The 16,252-nt window shown below is 36.6% G+C and overlaps 1 protein-coding gene across 7 annotated transcripts in view; it reads left to right on the top strand.

Annotated features, from left to right (window-relative positions):
• The window catches only part of RAF1 (Raf-1 proto-oncogene, serine/threonine kinase), a 78,929-nt gene that overhangs the window by 60,170 nt on the left and 2,507 nt on the right, over positions 1-16,252 (top strand). For all 7 annotated transcript variants that reach the window (XM_082768425.1, XM_082768424.1, XM_082768421.1 and 4 more), the window contains 9 exons: positions 614-641; positions 735-862; positions 1,426-1,543; positions 6,004-6,088; positions 7,138-7,314; positions 8,969-9,015; positions 10,448-10,566; positions 13,638-13,769; positions 15,407-15,541. In XM_082768425.1, coding sequence (XP_082624551.1) covers positions 614-641; positions 735-862; positions 1,426-1,543; positions 6,004-6,088; positions 7,138-7,314; positions 8,969-9,015; positions 10,448-10,566; positions 13,638-13,769; positions 15,407-15,541 — 969 coding nt within the window. The remainder of the gene's footprint in view (positions 1-613; positions 642-734; positions 863-1,425; positions 1,544-6,003; positions 6,089-7,137; positions 7,315-8,968; positions 9,016-10,447; positions 10,567-13,637; positions 13,770-15,406; positions 15,542-16,252) is intronic.

Raw genomic sequence — 16,252 nt, 5'->3', positions numbered from 1 at the left:
CTAGTGAGCTGTGTAAGAACATGCTTTTCAAATATCATCAAACTTTAATCTGTGAAAAAAATGTTTTGAAAAGGAGCTGTTTTTTGTATTAGAGCACAAGATGTAGCTTATTATGTGTTGAAATATCTCTACCGTACTATTTCAAGATGTATGTTGACCTGGAATGCTTTCGAGGCTCTTTGAAGTTTCCTATTTATAATCCAAAACCTTTTTGAAAAATTGTCCCCTGGAGATACAGGACCATGACATGAGCTATGTTCAGATCTGAAATGCAAGCATGTACAGCAACAGAGTGCTGGGAATGCAGAAAGTATTTCTGGTGTTTATTCTTGTTCGATGTCTTCCCCCCCCCCCTTTTTTTGATAGTAATACCTTTTAATATGCTGTGAATATTTTTAATATGTTGTAAAAATTGAAAAAGTGCATGCTTCATAGCAAATAGGGTTCTTATAACTAGAAAATAACTAAGCTGTTATCTTTTAAAGGGTCTTGGTTAATATCGTATGATACTTGATCAAAACTATCAAGAAGTATTTCAACACAACTACTTGTGCTTGGTTCTTTGTATGCTGCTATGTACTTACTAACTCTTGATCTATCTTCTCTGTTTCAGGATGCAATTCGAAGCCATAGTGAATCAGGTATGGTTTCAATAATAATAATAATAAAAGTGTAGTGTTATTTTGTGTGTGTTTTATGGTTCATAACTATTTTATTCTATTTTTATATTTAAGCTTCACCCTCTGCTCTGTCTGGAAGTCCTAACAATATGAGCCCAACTGGCTGGTCTCAGCCCAAAACCCCAGTCCCAGCCCAAAGAGAGAGAGCCCCTGGATCTAATACACAAGAAAAAAACAAAATTGTAAGTAATTTTTACTATTTTTAACATTTTAAATATGTAAAAGAGTTCTTCAGATTGAGGGTTGTGATTTTTTTTTTTGAAGTAAGTTTCTTAAATATTTCAGATGTCTTCAAAAACTTGATTATTTGAACCCACAATTATTTGTTCTTCTTGAGGTCATAGATCAGGGTTTAAGTTCTTAGTGCGGAAATTAAAGATAGTTTCCTAAGCAGTTAAAGTCTTCCAGGAAGAATTACATTTTGTATTTCTTCTATGAAAAGAAAATAGTTTGGGAAATAATTAAATGGTATTCTGGAAAATAATTAAATGAATAAATAAAGAACGTGTATTAATATTTTCTTTGGTTATCTGTTTAAATTTTTATTTCATTTAGTGTTGTTAGGTACCCCTTTTGCCTATCAAAACTGAGAAAAACAGAAATGCAAGCTACAGAACAAAATCCTCAAGGCTTTAGTGCATCCTAATTTTGTGTGAATGAAATTATTTAATCTTGGTGCATATATTAATGTATATAATCTACTTGATTAAATAATTAACTGAAACTATGCCTATTTTTGTTCCAGAGGCCTCGTGGACAAAGAGATTCCAGTTATTACTGGGAAATAGAAGCAAGTGAAGTCATGCTTTCTACAAGAATAGGGTCAGGTTCTTTTGGAACTGTTTACAAAGGCAAATGGCATGGTAAGTTCTTGTCTTCTCAAAATGTTGATACTGTAGAAGGACAGTAATCTAGAAAACTGAAACTGTTTTAATGGTGCTGTGTGCATATCTACCACCAAAGGTCCTAGGTGAGAAATACTAATTTCCTAATTTTAACATTGGAAAAACTAAGACACAGACCAGACATCAAAATCTGAATCTACCAACTGCTATATCCATGTCTGTTATATTGGATCCAGCATTATTTTCTTTAATACCATGTTCTGAAATTTCACAGCAGGATGTTGAATTAAATTTACCTTTTTTCATTTTAATACCTCTGTGGTTTAATTTGCTTAATTATATTCAAGGTGGCAGGGGAAGGAAATAACTATAAATTGCTTTCACTGTGGATTATTTCTAAGGGAAAAACATGGTTAATGTGAGAGTTCATAATAAAAGGTTGCTGGAATACTTCAAAAAGAAGCACGCTGCAGAACTACAGAACTAGATTCCAAATTCAGGGCATCTGATATAAAAAGAAACACAACACAAAGCCCTTGAAACACAGAAATCAAGAGGGGGAAAAAAAGTAAGATGTCACTAAACAAGGTTATAAATGTGAATTTCTTGTGAATACTTTTTTTTACCAAAACATTTGCAACTATTTTTGGTGTATCAAGAACTTCATGCGTTAAATGGGAGCTGTGTGGAGCTGCAATTTACAAATGACCTTCAGTTGTGTGCACAAAATAGCTGTATAACTATCACCTAATTCTATATAAGTAAGATTCATTGTCTTGTTTGAGTAACTGGATATAGTTCTCCTGTTTTCGGGGAAAAGATGAAGTTAAATTACCAAAAGACAACAGTTTGATTTTATGAATTAATGTCAGCAAAGCAAAGTAACTGAAATCATTCTTTCCTTTTTTTTTTTTTTTTAAATGTTGCTGACTTCCTGTTAAAGTGAAATTCTAGGACAGCATTTTTTTTTCTTTTTTTGTTTTTGTTAGTTGTTTTTGTAACCGTCAGTTGCAGTGTTGTCTTGAAAGATTTAAAAGTGTATTTCTTGCAAGTCTTTTCCATTTAGAATAGTAGAAATGGGGAGTTCACAGTGCACAATTTAATGAAGTGCAGATTTTTTTAGTAACCTATTCTAATAGTACAAATGCAGCAATAAAACTGTCTTGGTGAAGCTAAAGGAAATCAAGTATTGCAGATTGCTGCAAACTTAAACAGAAATTCTGGGTTCAGGTAGAGGTGTCAGCTTTCCTAACATGCTCAGCCACGAAGGTCTGTTTGCACTGTATGTTTGGAGAGCACCTAAGAGCTGTTAAGAGAATGTGTACAACTGTGTGTAAACTGTATTAGGTTTCCACTAAGATTCCCTGACTTAGTCTTCCAAAATAAGAATTAAATTTATCAATTTCATTGATATGATAGTGTCAAGGGCAGTCTTGCTATGAGGAGTGCGTCTCTAGTTGAACAGGTATCTTGCACTTCCATACTTTTCCAGATTGTTCTGATGGTTAAGTACTAATTTTAATATTTGCACCGCTTCTGTTACAGACCTCATTTGGATCCTGTAGTGTCCTGTAGCATGCTTCTAAATTTAAAAGGAGGAAAGAGAACCAAGGCAGTTTAAATGGGTTGGAAGACTACCTATCATAAACACTCATTTCCCCTTTGACCCTGGTAATCAGTTCTAGGTTTTTGGTGGTTGGGGGGTGGTGGAAGCTAATTGTCTTCAGATTGCTGCTAAACAAACAAGTGCTATTGTGTATTTCTTTCTGTAGAGGAAACTGCTTGGGGAATACCATGCAGCCTAAAAAAGTGTGGCACCTGATTCGATAAATAGTGTGAAACTAAAAACATCACTTAATTAGTCGAGCAAGGATCATAATGGAGAATATGTTGAAAAATAATATGAAAATACTTGGTTTATAATCAGTGGATGCTGCATCCTTGTCTTGGCATATCCTAGCAATATACTTCACGTACTGAGAGACATCTGTTGGTCTTGCGTTGTATATGAACGGTAGTTGCAGTATGTACCAGGTACTTCATGGGCTGGTTTTGGTAGTCATGTGAGACTGGTTGTCTTTCTACCAATTAATTTTTTACCGTTCTGATGTGTAAACAGAGAGGTCTCTTAAACTATAGAAAAAAAAATTCATACTGAAAATGTGAGATGATTCTTTTTAGGAAGATGCTGAAGGATGGAATATGAAGTACATTGCGTTTATGGAAGTTAAAGGAAGAAGATATAAATGTACAGCAATGTGTTCAATACTTGCACTTCTTTTCTGTAAATTGAAATTATACAGTAACTACAGTGGAAGGTACTGCAGTTTCCATCAGGGTACTTTCTCTGAAACTTTCAAGTACCAGTCTGCATATGCTTTTTGTATTTTGCATCTTTTTTAATTGAGCTGTTAGTATTCCTAATGTCTTCAGCTGATCATTATGTTCTAGAGAATATAAAATTCTCTAAAATATTCTGTGTTCCATGTGTATCTTGGAAGAGAGACCATATTAAGAATGAGTTGATTGTGGTAGCAGAGAAATCTGTCGTTCTAGGGATTTTTTCTGTAGTGTAGGTGGTGGTGCTGCAATGCGAAGTGGCAGCAGCCCCCAAACGGTGCAATAAGCCTATCTGAGAAGAGAGCTGCTCTCAAATTTCTCTGCTTGTATGTGCACTAAGAGTAAGTTTCAGTTTTCCTGAGCCCCTTTTACCTTCTTGGGACGGTGTCAAGGCAAGTTTACCCCCTCTTGAATTATAAAATGTTCTGTCCATCCATAGTTAATACGATTTTGGTGTTTACATATTTCACTGAGGAATCGGTGGGTCTTGCTGTTGGTGGCTTTACTTGTGTTAGAACAGTCAGCTTCATTCTACTGTTGTACCTTTTTGATCAGTTCAGTTCTACTGTTTTCTGGATGTACACTCTACTGTTTTCTGGACGTACACTCTAAAGGTTTTTACAACTTTATTCTGCAGAAATAGTCCTTAAACAGATAGGACTGAGACGTAATGTATTCATTCCTTTCTGGATTACCCTTCAACAGACACTGAAATTTAAACCAAGCATGTGCACTGACATCAATTCAAATTAATCTTTTAGGAAAAAAAATATATCAGCTTAAAGAACAGTAAGATACTTTACTTAGACCCCAAGTTGTTACTGAAATCTTAAAATCAGTTATATTGTTCATAATTTTTCTGCTATTCCTGAACAGAATATTTATTCCTCCCGTTTCTGAACCTTAGCAGCTGGGAAATTTATGTACAAATCAGGGAACGGTTTGGGTTGGAAGGGACCTTTCAAAGCCACCTAGTCCCTGGGAAGGGACAGCTGTCACTAGATGGGGTTGCTGAAAGCCTTGTCCAGCCAGACTTGGAATGTTCCCAGTGATGGGGCAACCACAAGAAATCTGGACAACCTGTTTCAGTGTCTCAGCACCCTCAATATAATTCTAGAAGATTTTTTTTTCATTGTAAATGAACCTTCTTGCAGTTTAAAACTGCCATCCCTTTTCCTGTTACTACACAATGTGGTAACAGAAAATAATAATAAAAAAAAAGTCTTCCTCCATCTTCCTGTTGAAAGGCTGCAGTAAGGTCTCCCTAAAGCCTTTCCTAGGCTAAACGCCCCCAGCTCTTTCAGCTTTTCTTCACAGGGAGGTGTTCCAACCCTCGGATCATTTTTATGCTCCTCCTCTGGATGTGCTCTCACAGGTTCACCAATGTCTCGTACCGGGGAGCCCAGAGCTGGATGCAGTGCTCCAGGTGGGGCCTTGGCAGAGCAGAGGACCCTGGAATGCATCTTGTCAGGTCCCATGGACACGTGTGTTCAGGTGTCTCAGATAGCCCTGGACCTGACTTTTTTTTTTTACAATGGGAGTGACTTTGTTCCCCCAGGCCCTACCCTGAGATTCAGGGACTTGAGATGTTTATAAGTAAAAATAAATATCCAGCTTTAGGATAAACAGAGTTCGTATGTATTCTAAAAAAATAAAAGTTTATACACACACATGTATATGGTAAAGCTGGATATAAAAAGGATAGTGATGAGACTTTGCATATTGTTTGGTAGCCAAGAGACTCTGTCGTGACTGTGCTTGAACTAATATGCTGAGAATGCAGCTACATTAAAAGATCATCCTATGAAACAGCTGTGACTGCACCCATTTGAGATTTTAATAGCTTCAAATCCTGCAAAAAAGCATACATATAGTTCTAGCCAACTATATCTGTTAAAAAATAGAAGGGAAGCATGTTGAACAATTAATGGCTTTCATTGCTCTCAAATTCAGGTAAATGAGTTGTGTGCTACTACAGAAGTTCAAGTGTCTGCAGGAAAATCCTGACCTATGTACAGATTACTAGAGGTGTGCTGTGCGCAACCTAGGGATTTTGCATATACCGTAAAGTACCATTATTTATTATTTTTGGAAAACAAAGGCATTTTAAATAATTTTTACTGTAAATGTGTTTTCAGGGGATGTAGCCGTGAAGATACTAAAGGTTGTAGATCCAACCCCAGAACAGTTCCAGGCTTTCAGAAACGAAGTGGCTGTATTAAGGTGAGTTCACAGTTTGTTTGCTACGTTTTGTTATGTGATGGCACTGTATTTACCTACTACCTCTCCTTTAAGCCATCTTACCCAATATTCTATGTTTGATAGGTAGAAAAAGCAGATCTCCAGAGAAAAACAACAGAAAAGAGAGCATATGGTGAAACCCCTGAATACTATTGTAGAGCTGTGAGACACCAGCAGTAACTCAGTGGTTCTTCACTGAAATTTGTTTGAAAATTTGAAATCTGAAATTTGTTTTTTTCAGATAACTAATACTAACAACCATAGTCCTTCAGGTCACATTTGGCATGTAATAGCAGGTGAAGATTAACAAATTCTGCCATAATGCTCATCACCAGGTAGAATATTCAATCTGTACCTTTTCTAAATTGCAGCATAATTCCCTTGTATCCATGGGAATAATTCCCCTGATCCATGTAACTTTCCATGTATTCTGCTTTCAAATACTGGTATTGTAATGTCTAATTAAAATTAAAGTAACTAATTTTAATACTGAAATGAAGTAACTAATTTTAAAACTGAATCCTGCAACTGAACCTGTTAGGATATATAGGAACTGTATTTTTCATCTGTTAACTCCTTTACAGGTTATAATAACCCTTTAGTTTCCTATTGGGATTCAGTCTTATATTTTAAGTTGTCACTTTTTCATAGCTTTCAGGGAGATTTTTATTATTTCAGTCATTTATTCTAATACCACTTGCAAGTGTAACTGTTGGTTACTAATTTCAAAAACCCTGAGTTTTCTTGACTTCTTTCTCTTAAATGTTGTTCTTAAATAACTTCCTTGGAATTAAAGGGAAGTATTTTATCTAAAAAGAAAATAAGCTAATAAAAAAAAAGCAAACAAATTAGTGACTGTGGCATATTTTTATTATTTTTAAAAACAAACTTTACACGTCTCTACTTAAACTGTTTGTTTTTGGACTTGAAAGCTGAAATATACGTTCCTTCAGATGGGAATACATTTTCAAAAGAACTTGAAAATACTTTTTGTAAAGATACTAATTTGTTTTTCTGCTCCTTTCTATTAGGAAGACTCGGCATGTTAATATTTTGCTCTTTATGGGCTACATGACTAAAGATAACCTGGCCATTGTTACACAGTGGTGTGAAGGAAGCAGTCTGTATAAACACCTGCATGTTCAAGAGACCAAGTTCCAAATGTTCCAGCTCATTGATATTGCTCGGCAGACAGCACAGGGAATGGAGTGAGTAGGATCAATAATGGTGTCTGTTCTCATCTCTTGGAATTACCTTTCCTTTTCCTTCCCCAAACCTTAATATGCAACCTTAGAGCTATTGCTCTGAGACTTTAATCTATCCAGCTGGTATACTGAGTCAGGAGTTAGTGTCTGTGTACAGAGCGTGTGAATGAAGATTTGTGATGAATCTACATATTTCAGAACTTCTTAAACACTAATGAAATCTTTGCCACATAGTTCTAAAAGGTTACGTTCTGATCCATGTCAAAGGACTGTTAAGACTGCAAAGTTAAGTACTCAAATGAAAAAGATTTTGTGCAGCCTTAATCCAGCACTGTTGTATGCATTGTCACTTTCTTTCATCTAGGATTTTTCTGATAATCTTGTCTTAATTCATGTTAGACCACTAGCCAGTAAGAGTCAATGTTTCTGTATTTTATCTAGGTCGTACCTTAAGGTCTTACTGAAAAGCAATAGATGAGATCATATTCTAAACTTGGAATTATTAAGTTCCTTCTTTTTTTCCCCTGTTGTTGGATAATATAGGGACTCTGAGTGTATAATAATGCAAGTACAATTTAAGACAGGTCAGACAGAAGCTTTATCAACTACGTATATCTTAGTGAAAGAACATTGGACAGCATCTCTGCCTCTGCTCCCCTGTTCTTTGCCAAGTGATTGCAAAGATCTATATGCTGTTAGAGGGGAAAAAGGCAATAAGGAAAAAATCATCCTGTTAACAAGGCCAACTACTTGGTAGGGTTGGCCATCTCGAGTAGCTTGTTAACTGCCATGGTTTTAGCAAGGAGTCGGTGTGACAGTATGGAGAGATGGCTCTTGGTAGAGCCTGTAGGAATGGCAACCTCACTATTATCATACCTCAGAAGCAAGAGGTTGGAAATAATCGCAGACTGATAGCTTTTAGTTGAAAGGAATGTTCTTTTAGGTAAAATAAACTTCTTAGACCTCTCAAAAATAATAATTTTACCACCACACAGTGTTACCATAACATTGCAGTGCTTTGGTAAGCACTAATTAATATTGACAGTACTTCTGTGAGATGAAGGGATGGCTCTTTACATTCTCCAGTGGCAGATCCGTCACACAGATAAATCTTGGAAAAGTTCTATAGATGTCTGAGTAGAAACAGTAACCACCTCAGTTCTGTTTCAGACCAATCAATGAGTATTCATAGCATAGGAGATGCTGACATTTGCTGAAGCTGTCAGTGCTCATCTGTTTTGTAAGTCAGGACCCAGGTTTCCAGTCTGACACCCAGCAAACCAGGCACATATATTATGACTGCAGATTAAAACAGTTTGTGAAAAGTGAGCCTTAGCAGAGCATGCAAATTTCACAAATAAGAGGATGGCATCAGATTCTCTAGGGCGTTATTACATTACACGACAGCGATGCTGCTGTTTCTCTTCTTGAGATTTATTTACGTGGCTTTCACTTTCTGTAATGCTGGAGCTTTGTCGTTGACTAGCACTTGCTACGTTTCTTTTTCCTGTAAATCTATCTGTATCCTGTAAATTTACTAAAGCAAGAGATTATGAACGTGGTATGTAGTAAACTGACAGTGCCTATCAGTAAATCCAAAGACCCAGTTTATACGAACAGCCTCCAATATGTCACTTTTCTGTTTTTTCTTTTGTAGCTACTTACATGCGAAGAATATCATCCACAGAGACATGAAGTCCAATAGTATCCTTTCCTAACTTAATCACACTTTAATGTGAGTGATTTGTTGTTAACATGGATTTTCTGGAGGCTTGAAATAACTGTTTCAAATGTATATAACTAAAAATGAGCAATTCCTCACTCAATTGAGTGAGAAGATATGTTTAGCAAGGACTTGCATAGAAGGTATGTGCATGCTTACTGAACTGTTGTTATGAAGATGAAAAAAGAGATGCAGCAGGCCTGCTCCAGAAGTGTCTTATTTTAATTAAATGGTATTTATGCAATGTATCTCTGTTAGCTGGAAGTTACTGTAGGGACGTGCTACTTGATGGGGGGATGCATGTGCATACCAATGCATATGTACACTCGTTGGCCCCACGCTGTATCCTCTGTATCTTTAGTAAACTTAAAACCTTTTCAGATGACTGGCAGAAATGAAGCCAAAAATCCTAATTTAAACTCAAGAAAATGGGACCTTTTACCAATATATTTCTTTCAAAAATGTGAATTTAGTAATGCATACAGAGTATGTTGTGAACTGATCTCTTTCACCCTTGAAAATGTCTGATTTTGAAATTGCTGAGAAGAGAACTTACTGAGTTAGCACATGGGTGGTAACTTCCTTTCCTAACGTGAACAGAATGTTTTGCAAAGGTATTAAAAGATAGGTCAAATCCAGTAGTTCCATAGTTTAAGGAATTTCCCTTTTCAGTTAGGCTAGAAAAATAATCACTTCAGTATATAGGAATTTAGTGTATAGGAGGTTAGGACTTTGTGATTCCTCATTATGGTAACCTTGAACTATGAGTCTTTTGTCTGTCATGATATTTCTAAAGCATCTTTTCAAATTTAAGACATTCTTAAATGAAATTGTAAAAGTATTTCTTCTTAAAATAATCCAAAGAAAGTTCTAGCCTCTCAATCTTTACAGACAAACCTGTTAAGCAGATAGGTTACAACTAGTGCAGACCTGCATTTTTCCAGTGGGAGTAGTTAGATCATGGTTAAATTTCAGGAGATCCACCAGAGGGCTTTATGTAAATAATTTTATTTTGATATTTGTTTTGCAATATTTTTTTTCTTAGTTTTCTTTTTATTGTTGTGATGACTTCTGTGGTGTTCCTCTGTGTCTCTTGACAGCATTTACTTTAAGTACCTGTATTTGATGTCAACAGTTAATTTCTATAGTACCTTGTAAAGAAGATAAATATACAAGTAACACTAAAACATATAGTCTTGTTTGGTCCTAAGTGTTAATTCTGTAAATACAGATGCCATAAAATTACTTTTTCTCTAAGATGCAACGCATAGTAGGCAAAAGAAAAAAACAGCACTGTTCCTGGATAGTTGACTTGTATTTGTGAGGACCCTAACCAGATGCTTTGTAATCGTGACAGAAAATTCAGCATTATTTACTCAAGTTTTCTACAGAATTTCTTTAACAACTGTTCAGATATATTTCTTCATGAAGGACTCACAGTGAAAATAGGTGACTTTGGTCTGGCAACTGTAAAGTCCAGGTGGAGTGGATCACAACAGGTGGAACAACCCACTGGTTCAATCTTGTGGATGGTGAGCAAAACACTGTGCTGCTTCTTGAATAGTTTCCTTTCATTCTGTTAAAGTATGTTTTGTCTGTTGAGCATGAGATCTTGGACAAAGCTTTAAATCTAAGTGACGATGTATGCTGTTAGTACTGTGTAGACATTTATTCCAGTTGTAGGACAAGTTAAAATTGAAGAACGAAGTGCTGAGGTATTTGATTGTCCAAAGTAGACACCATTCACCGTGTGAATCTAAAGGTTTTCCTCTTGCATTTTTGGAGCTCTAAACATAGAGGGTAGAGACAGAGCTGTTGGTGGAATTGCAAGGAGTTGTTCCAGGAGGAGAGGAGAGTCTTTCTCCTGCAGTCATCCTACGTTTCCCCCCAAAGGGCTCTCTGCACGGGAGAACAGCAGCCTTTAATCTGCTTAATAGTGGCTTTGGGGGAGCTGGGTGAGGTGCTGTCTTTATCTGTGTTCTTCATCGTGGCCTCTTCTTCCCCTGCGCCCCGCTACAGACTCGGTGATATCTCACCTCATGTACTTGCTGGTTACACATCCAGCAGCTTTGTCAGGTGGCTGGGCACAGGATGGGAAGTGCTCCTTGAAGTGTGGGGAGGAGCACCAGTCATCTTTGGTGCTTGTACAATGCTTGATATGCACCCAGATGGAGCTGTGAGGCCCACCGCTCGTCCTTCCCTTGCACGAGATTGCTGCAGGAAGTTTTGAGGCAGCTCAGAAGCGTTGTGGGTGAACGTGAGTTTGCGTGTGGAAGTTCTCAAATTCTGCTGGAAAGTTTGGGGGGATTCTTTTGAAGTGTTATGGCAAAGTCCTTGTCTGAGAGGACTTTCCCAGTGATTGCCTTCATGTTTCATTTCTGCAAGAACCTAGAAGGCAGTTCCACAATTTTCCTTCCAAAAATCATTTGGAAAAAATCAAGCAACTTTTCAGGTATGTGACTTGAATCCAGCAAATGGAATAATTGAACAGTGCCAATTACCAAGTTAAAAAGCATCATTAAAATTATACAAGGATGTCTTGTTTAGCACCAATGTTCCATAAATGTGCTGTTGAAGTTTCACTTGACCCATTTTTGTTAATACTGTGTGATGTATTTAGATTCAGAATGTGGCTTAATTAACAGTATTTTGTAGCTCCCAGGTAGCAACGCTTGTGGTATATGCTTCATAGAAGTGTTAACCAGTTAGAGAGGACTTGCTGAGTGTGACGTGTTTGTACATACTACATCTTCAGATCCTTAATGCTGAATGACTTGCAGGTGTTACTTGAAACAGGTTTTCCTTTTTATTTTTATTTTTCTAATTCCTAGCAGCCTTCATTGTTAGTTGGGTATTTGTGCTTTGAGAAAAGGCAGGAAGTGTTCATTAAGAATACCAGGATACTTGGCCAACATTTGTTTGTGACAGAAAATGCGCAAAGAACCTGAAACCAAGTTAGGAAATCAATTTAAACAAAGCTCCTTATAACTTCCATAAGATACTTAAAATTAGCACGTAACAGTATGCCTATATACATAAAGCATCTTGGAAGGAAAAAAATGCATTTTTTGCTTTTTGCAGTTTTGTCATTTTAATCAGTTATAGACCATCTTGCTGACTTGTCATTACATAGAAAGAAGATCAATTTGGTTTCCTTGAAAGTTGATATGATCTGAGTTTTTGTCATGCTGTGGTACTTTTAAGTAGTGCTTTGTTCAGTAATTCTGAGGGACTTCTTCAGGGGAAAAAGTCTTAGTTAACCAGAAAGATGCTTTGATGGTTTATGCATTGTTTCACTAAATCAGTCAACATTTTTTTTTATTTTTTTGTTTAGCATCATAATGTTACTTTGCTTTGCAAAGATGAGAGTGCTCTTGCATTTCTTCCATGATCTTCAATATATGCAATTTTTTATTTTGTGTAAATGTTTTATTATCAATTTTTCAAGCAATTTAGTCTGTATAACAGTTTTATATTTAGGCCTCTTACTTGCCTGCTCACGGGTTTTTAATGGACAGATAGATTGAACGTGGTTAAATGTTTAAAGTAACAGAAAAGAATTTGGGAGCATTTAGGTTTTGTTGGAAGAAGGATGTGAGTTCTGTTAACAGAAGAACAAAACTGCATGTCCATTTGAAATGCCTACTGGTAACATTAATGCCCTGGGAAATAGTCTTGAAGCAGGTAGGGAAAAGGTCTCTTTTCATGCAGGTGCTCTAACCACTGGTATTATTTTTGCATCCATCTTACCTGAATTATTTTCTTCAGAAGTACTTTCTCGTAAGTTCAGGAGAGGAGCAGAAAAATGTTCTTGTGCCAAACTGCCTATTGCCATTGACACTTCCTGAAGTGTGAGATAGGGGCTTGAATGCTTCTGGGTGGAAGAGAGCATCGAGCGGTTCTTCTAACTCAAGGCAGCGTGCCTGATGGAGAAGGCTCTTGGCATGGGACCTCCTCATCCTCCTTCCCCAGCCCTGGCTGTCAGCAGAACCAGGGGGCTCAGTGCCTGTGGGTGTGGGCCGAGTGCCCAGTTCTCTGGAGCCGCAGGAGCGAGTCTGCTGCAAGGAACCTGAACGGTTTAGGCAGTGCAGCTTTAGGCGTTCTTCTTTTTGTATTTTTTTTTTTTAAGTCCATTATTTGCATGCGTGCAGCTTTGACTTGCAGGTAATATTTTGGAACTTCCTACCCAACAAATAGTGTTCTTGTCAGGCAGGTGTCTTTCCCTTTTAACCTCTATGCTTGCTTTAAAACTGACAGTGAGAAAATCATTCGCAGTTTTATGTAAGAGATAAAAGAAAAAAAGCCAATATATATTGCAAATATAATGGCAAAATGCTTGTTGAATTCAAGTGTTGTTTTTTTTGTTTACACTCAATTGTGTGTATATGTATCTGCATGTGTATTTGTAAGATGCAGAATAACACTGAACTCAGGATACTTCACGATCTGAGTTTTACCTTTGTTTACTAATTATTTCTGAACTCTTCTGCTTTCCATTGTACATTCCACTTGTCTGTTTCAAAGCTTTGTTAATACTTTGAATTAATTCATACTTTCAGTACTCCATTAATGCTTTTAATTTGTTTCTTTTCTCCTTCTGAAGGCACCAGAAGTGATACGGATGCAGGACAGTAACCCGTTTAGTTTCCAGTCAGATGTCTACTCCTATGGAATAGTATTATACGAACTAATGACAGGAGAGTTGCCGTACTCCCACATAAACAACCGAGATCAGGTAAGAAGCAATCTTCAGAATACTGCACTTTATTTCTAGGCATGATTTTTGACTTTTTCTAAAGAAACGTAAGATAAGGATAAATGCAAAACACCAATAGGAATGTTGTTTACAACATCATTTGTTTCAGCAGTAAATCTGTGTAGTTGAATATTCAAATATTGATAATGAGTTACTCCACAAAAAAAATGTTTATAAATGTTTTAAGTGCCCTGTGATTTAGTCTCCACGAGGTTGTATTCTTACCAGTCAGTTAACAGCTGAAGAGGCACATTAGGGATTGAAACCTCAACTGTGTTCTCTTCAGATGAATGCTTTTTTTTTTTTTTTTTTTTTTGCTTAGCAAGTGTAGAGCTAATTCATTATTGAAACCTTTTTTTTTTTTTTTTTTTTTCCCCCGAAGGGCATGAACTTAAAAACTCCTAGATCTTTTTGATTGTTGTTTTGCTGATCCTCAGTTTTTTTGTTGTTTTGTTTATTTGTTTGCTTTGCTATGTTAAATGAAGATCTAATAATGAGCTGGGGGGGACACAAACCACTGGTTTTGCCCCTATTGTTTATCATCTGTTCCAAGCAGGAGAAACCAGGTCAGTTGAAGAGACTTGTTGTTATTTTAAAAGCTGTCTACAAACTGTGATAGTGGAATGTGTTTTAATTCATCATATTGAAATTTTGTAATGATCAGTACTATCACAAAACATGTGACACTTACCCCTCAGATAAGTTTGTTTGGGAAGGACGGAATATAGCCTCGGCAATTTGACCTTATTTTAGCAACTTTATATGGACTTTTTTTGGAGCTAACATAACTTGAAAAAGAAATAATAGCACAATTAGTCCTGCTTAAAAACAAAAGAATAATCACCCTTTCCTCTCACCCCCCCCCCCAAAAAAAAAAAAAAAAAAAGGCAACTGCAAACAAACGAACCCCCCTTTAACCAACAAAACCTACACTGTTTTACAAGTCAATAGGCTTACCAGCACTTCAGTTAGCCATTAAGGTTACTGGAAATTGGATAGAATCTCAGTGGAGATCCATTAACTTGGACTAAAACAGAAAAATGCATTTTCGAACACTATTTCATAGTGTTTGTTTAAAAAAACAAAACAAAACAAAAAAACAAAAAACAAACCACACAATAAACACCACACAAACCAACCTTCTTTTCCTTTATTCCTTTATGCTGCAATCGCAGCTCATTATGAGCTCCTTTCCACTTGATAGCTGTATGTCTGGTGTTGCAGATATATTTTACTGAGATACCTGAAAATGCAGCTCTACTGACCAGTGAAGCTGTTGTGCCAAACTGGCTGCTTGTAACTGCTCAAGTTGAGCGAGGATCATTTGGCACCTGCAGACTTCAACTCAAGGAAATTGCCGTGGCACGTACTATGTGCTGTTCTGTTCTAACTGTAGCAGTGCCTTCACTGCTTGGAATATGATAAACCACAGTGTCACTCTAATTATGTTCTTCAGTTAACTAATTGGGACAAATCTACATGGTGTGCTTGTTTCTGTGCTGGTGTGTTTGCCTGTGGTGCTCATGTTTGATCATTTTGGTACACTAGAGCTTTCAGTCAGTGAAACAACTTTTACAGCTTTGGTTTTCTGCTATTTACTTGTTCTTCTTTTCTAGATTATTTTCATGGTTGGCCGAGGGTATGCTTCTCCAGACCTCAGCAAATTATATAAGAACTGCCCCAAAGCAATGAAGAGGCTTGTAGCAGATTGTTTGAAGAAAGTTAGGGAAGAAAGACCCTTGTTTCCACAAGTAAGTGTTTGTTTTTCTGCAGATAACCGTTTCAAAGTATTTTATAAATAGCCATTAGCACACAAAACATTCTAGATGGACACAAGCATTGGTTTAGAAACTGAAGGTAGATGCAGGAATGAAGTGCGGCATGCTTCCTCTTTTTGTGTTTATTCACATGTACCTTTAGCAACCCAGCTCCCTTGCGCAGTTTATAATTCTGATTTAAAGGAATTATGTACAAAATCATTAAAAACTATATGCATGCTGACTGAAGGTGTGTTAGACTGACATTAGAACAATTTGCTTTCAATACCTGAACCATTTCAGAGATAAGCAAAAAAAAAAAAAAAAAAATTGTTTGTACGTTGATTTCCCTTAACTCTGCACTGAAATAAAAGAGACCGTTCCAATTTTCCTTGCCCTCTGTACAAGCAAATACAACTTGCTAAGGGATTTAAATTCACACGCCAGTTTTTGTTATTTTTACAAAGCATACTTGACCCTTGTTCTGTCACTGTGAGGATGATTAAGGGACTTTTTTTGTACTCATTAAATACCTGGAACTGAGTAACAGCAGATGTTTTAAAAACATCTTGCTGTTACATTTAAGTGTAACTTCGGTTGTTGAAAGCCTCTTTCTAAATTTGGTTGTCTAAACAGATGATTAGGCAGAGGATGCAGTTCTTTCCCTGTGCAGAAGAAAAACTCTTTTCCCTATGCAAATCTTGG

Source organism: Aythya marila (assembly GCF_965140915.1).
Source record: "Aythya marila genome assembly, chromosome: 10".
Lineage (NCBI taxonomy): Eukaryota > Metazoa > Chordata > Aves > Anseriformes > Anatidae > Aythya > Aythya marila.
This window is presented reverse-complemented; position numbering and strand designations above follow the sequence as displayed.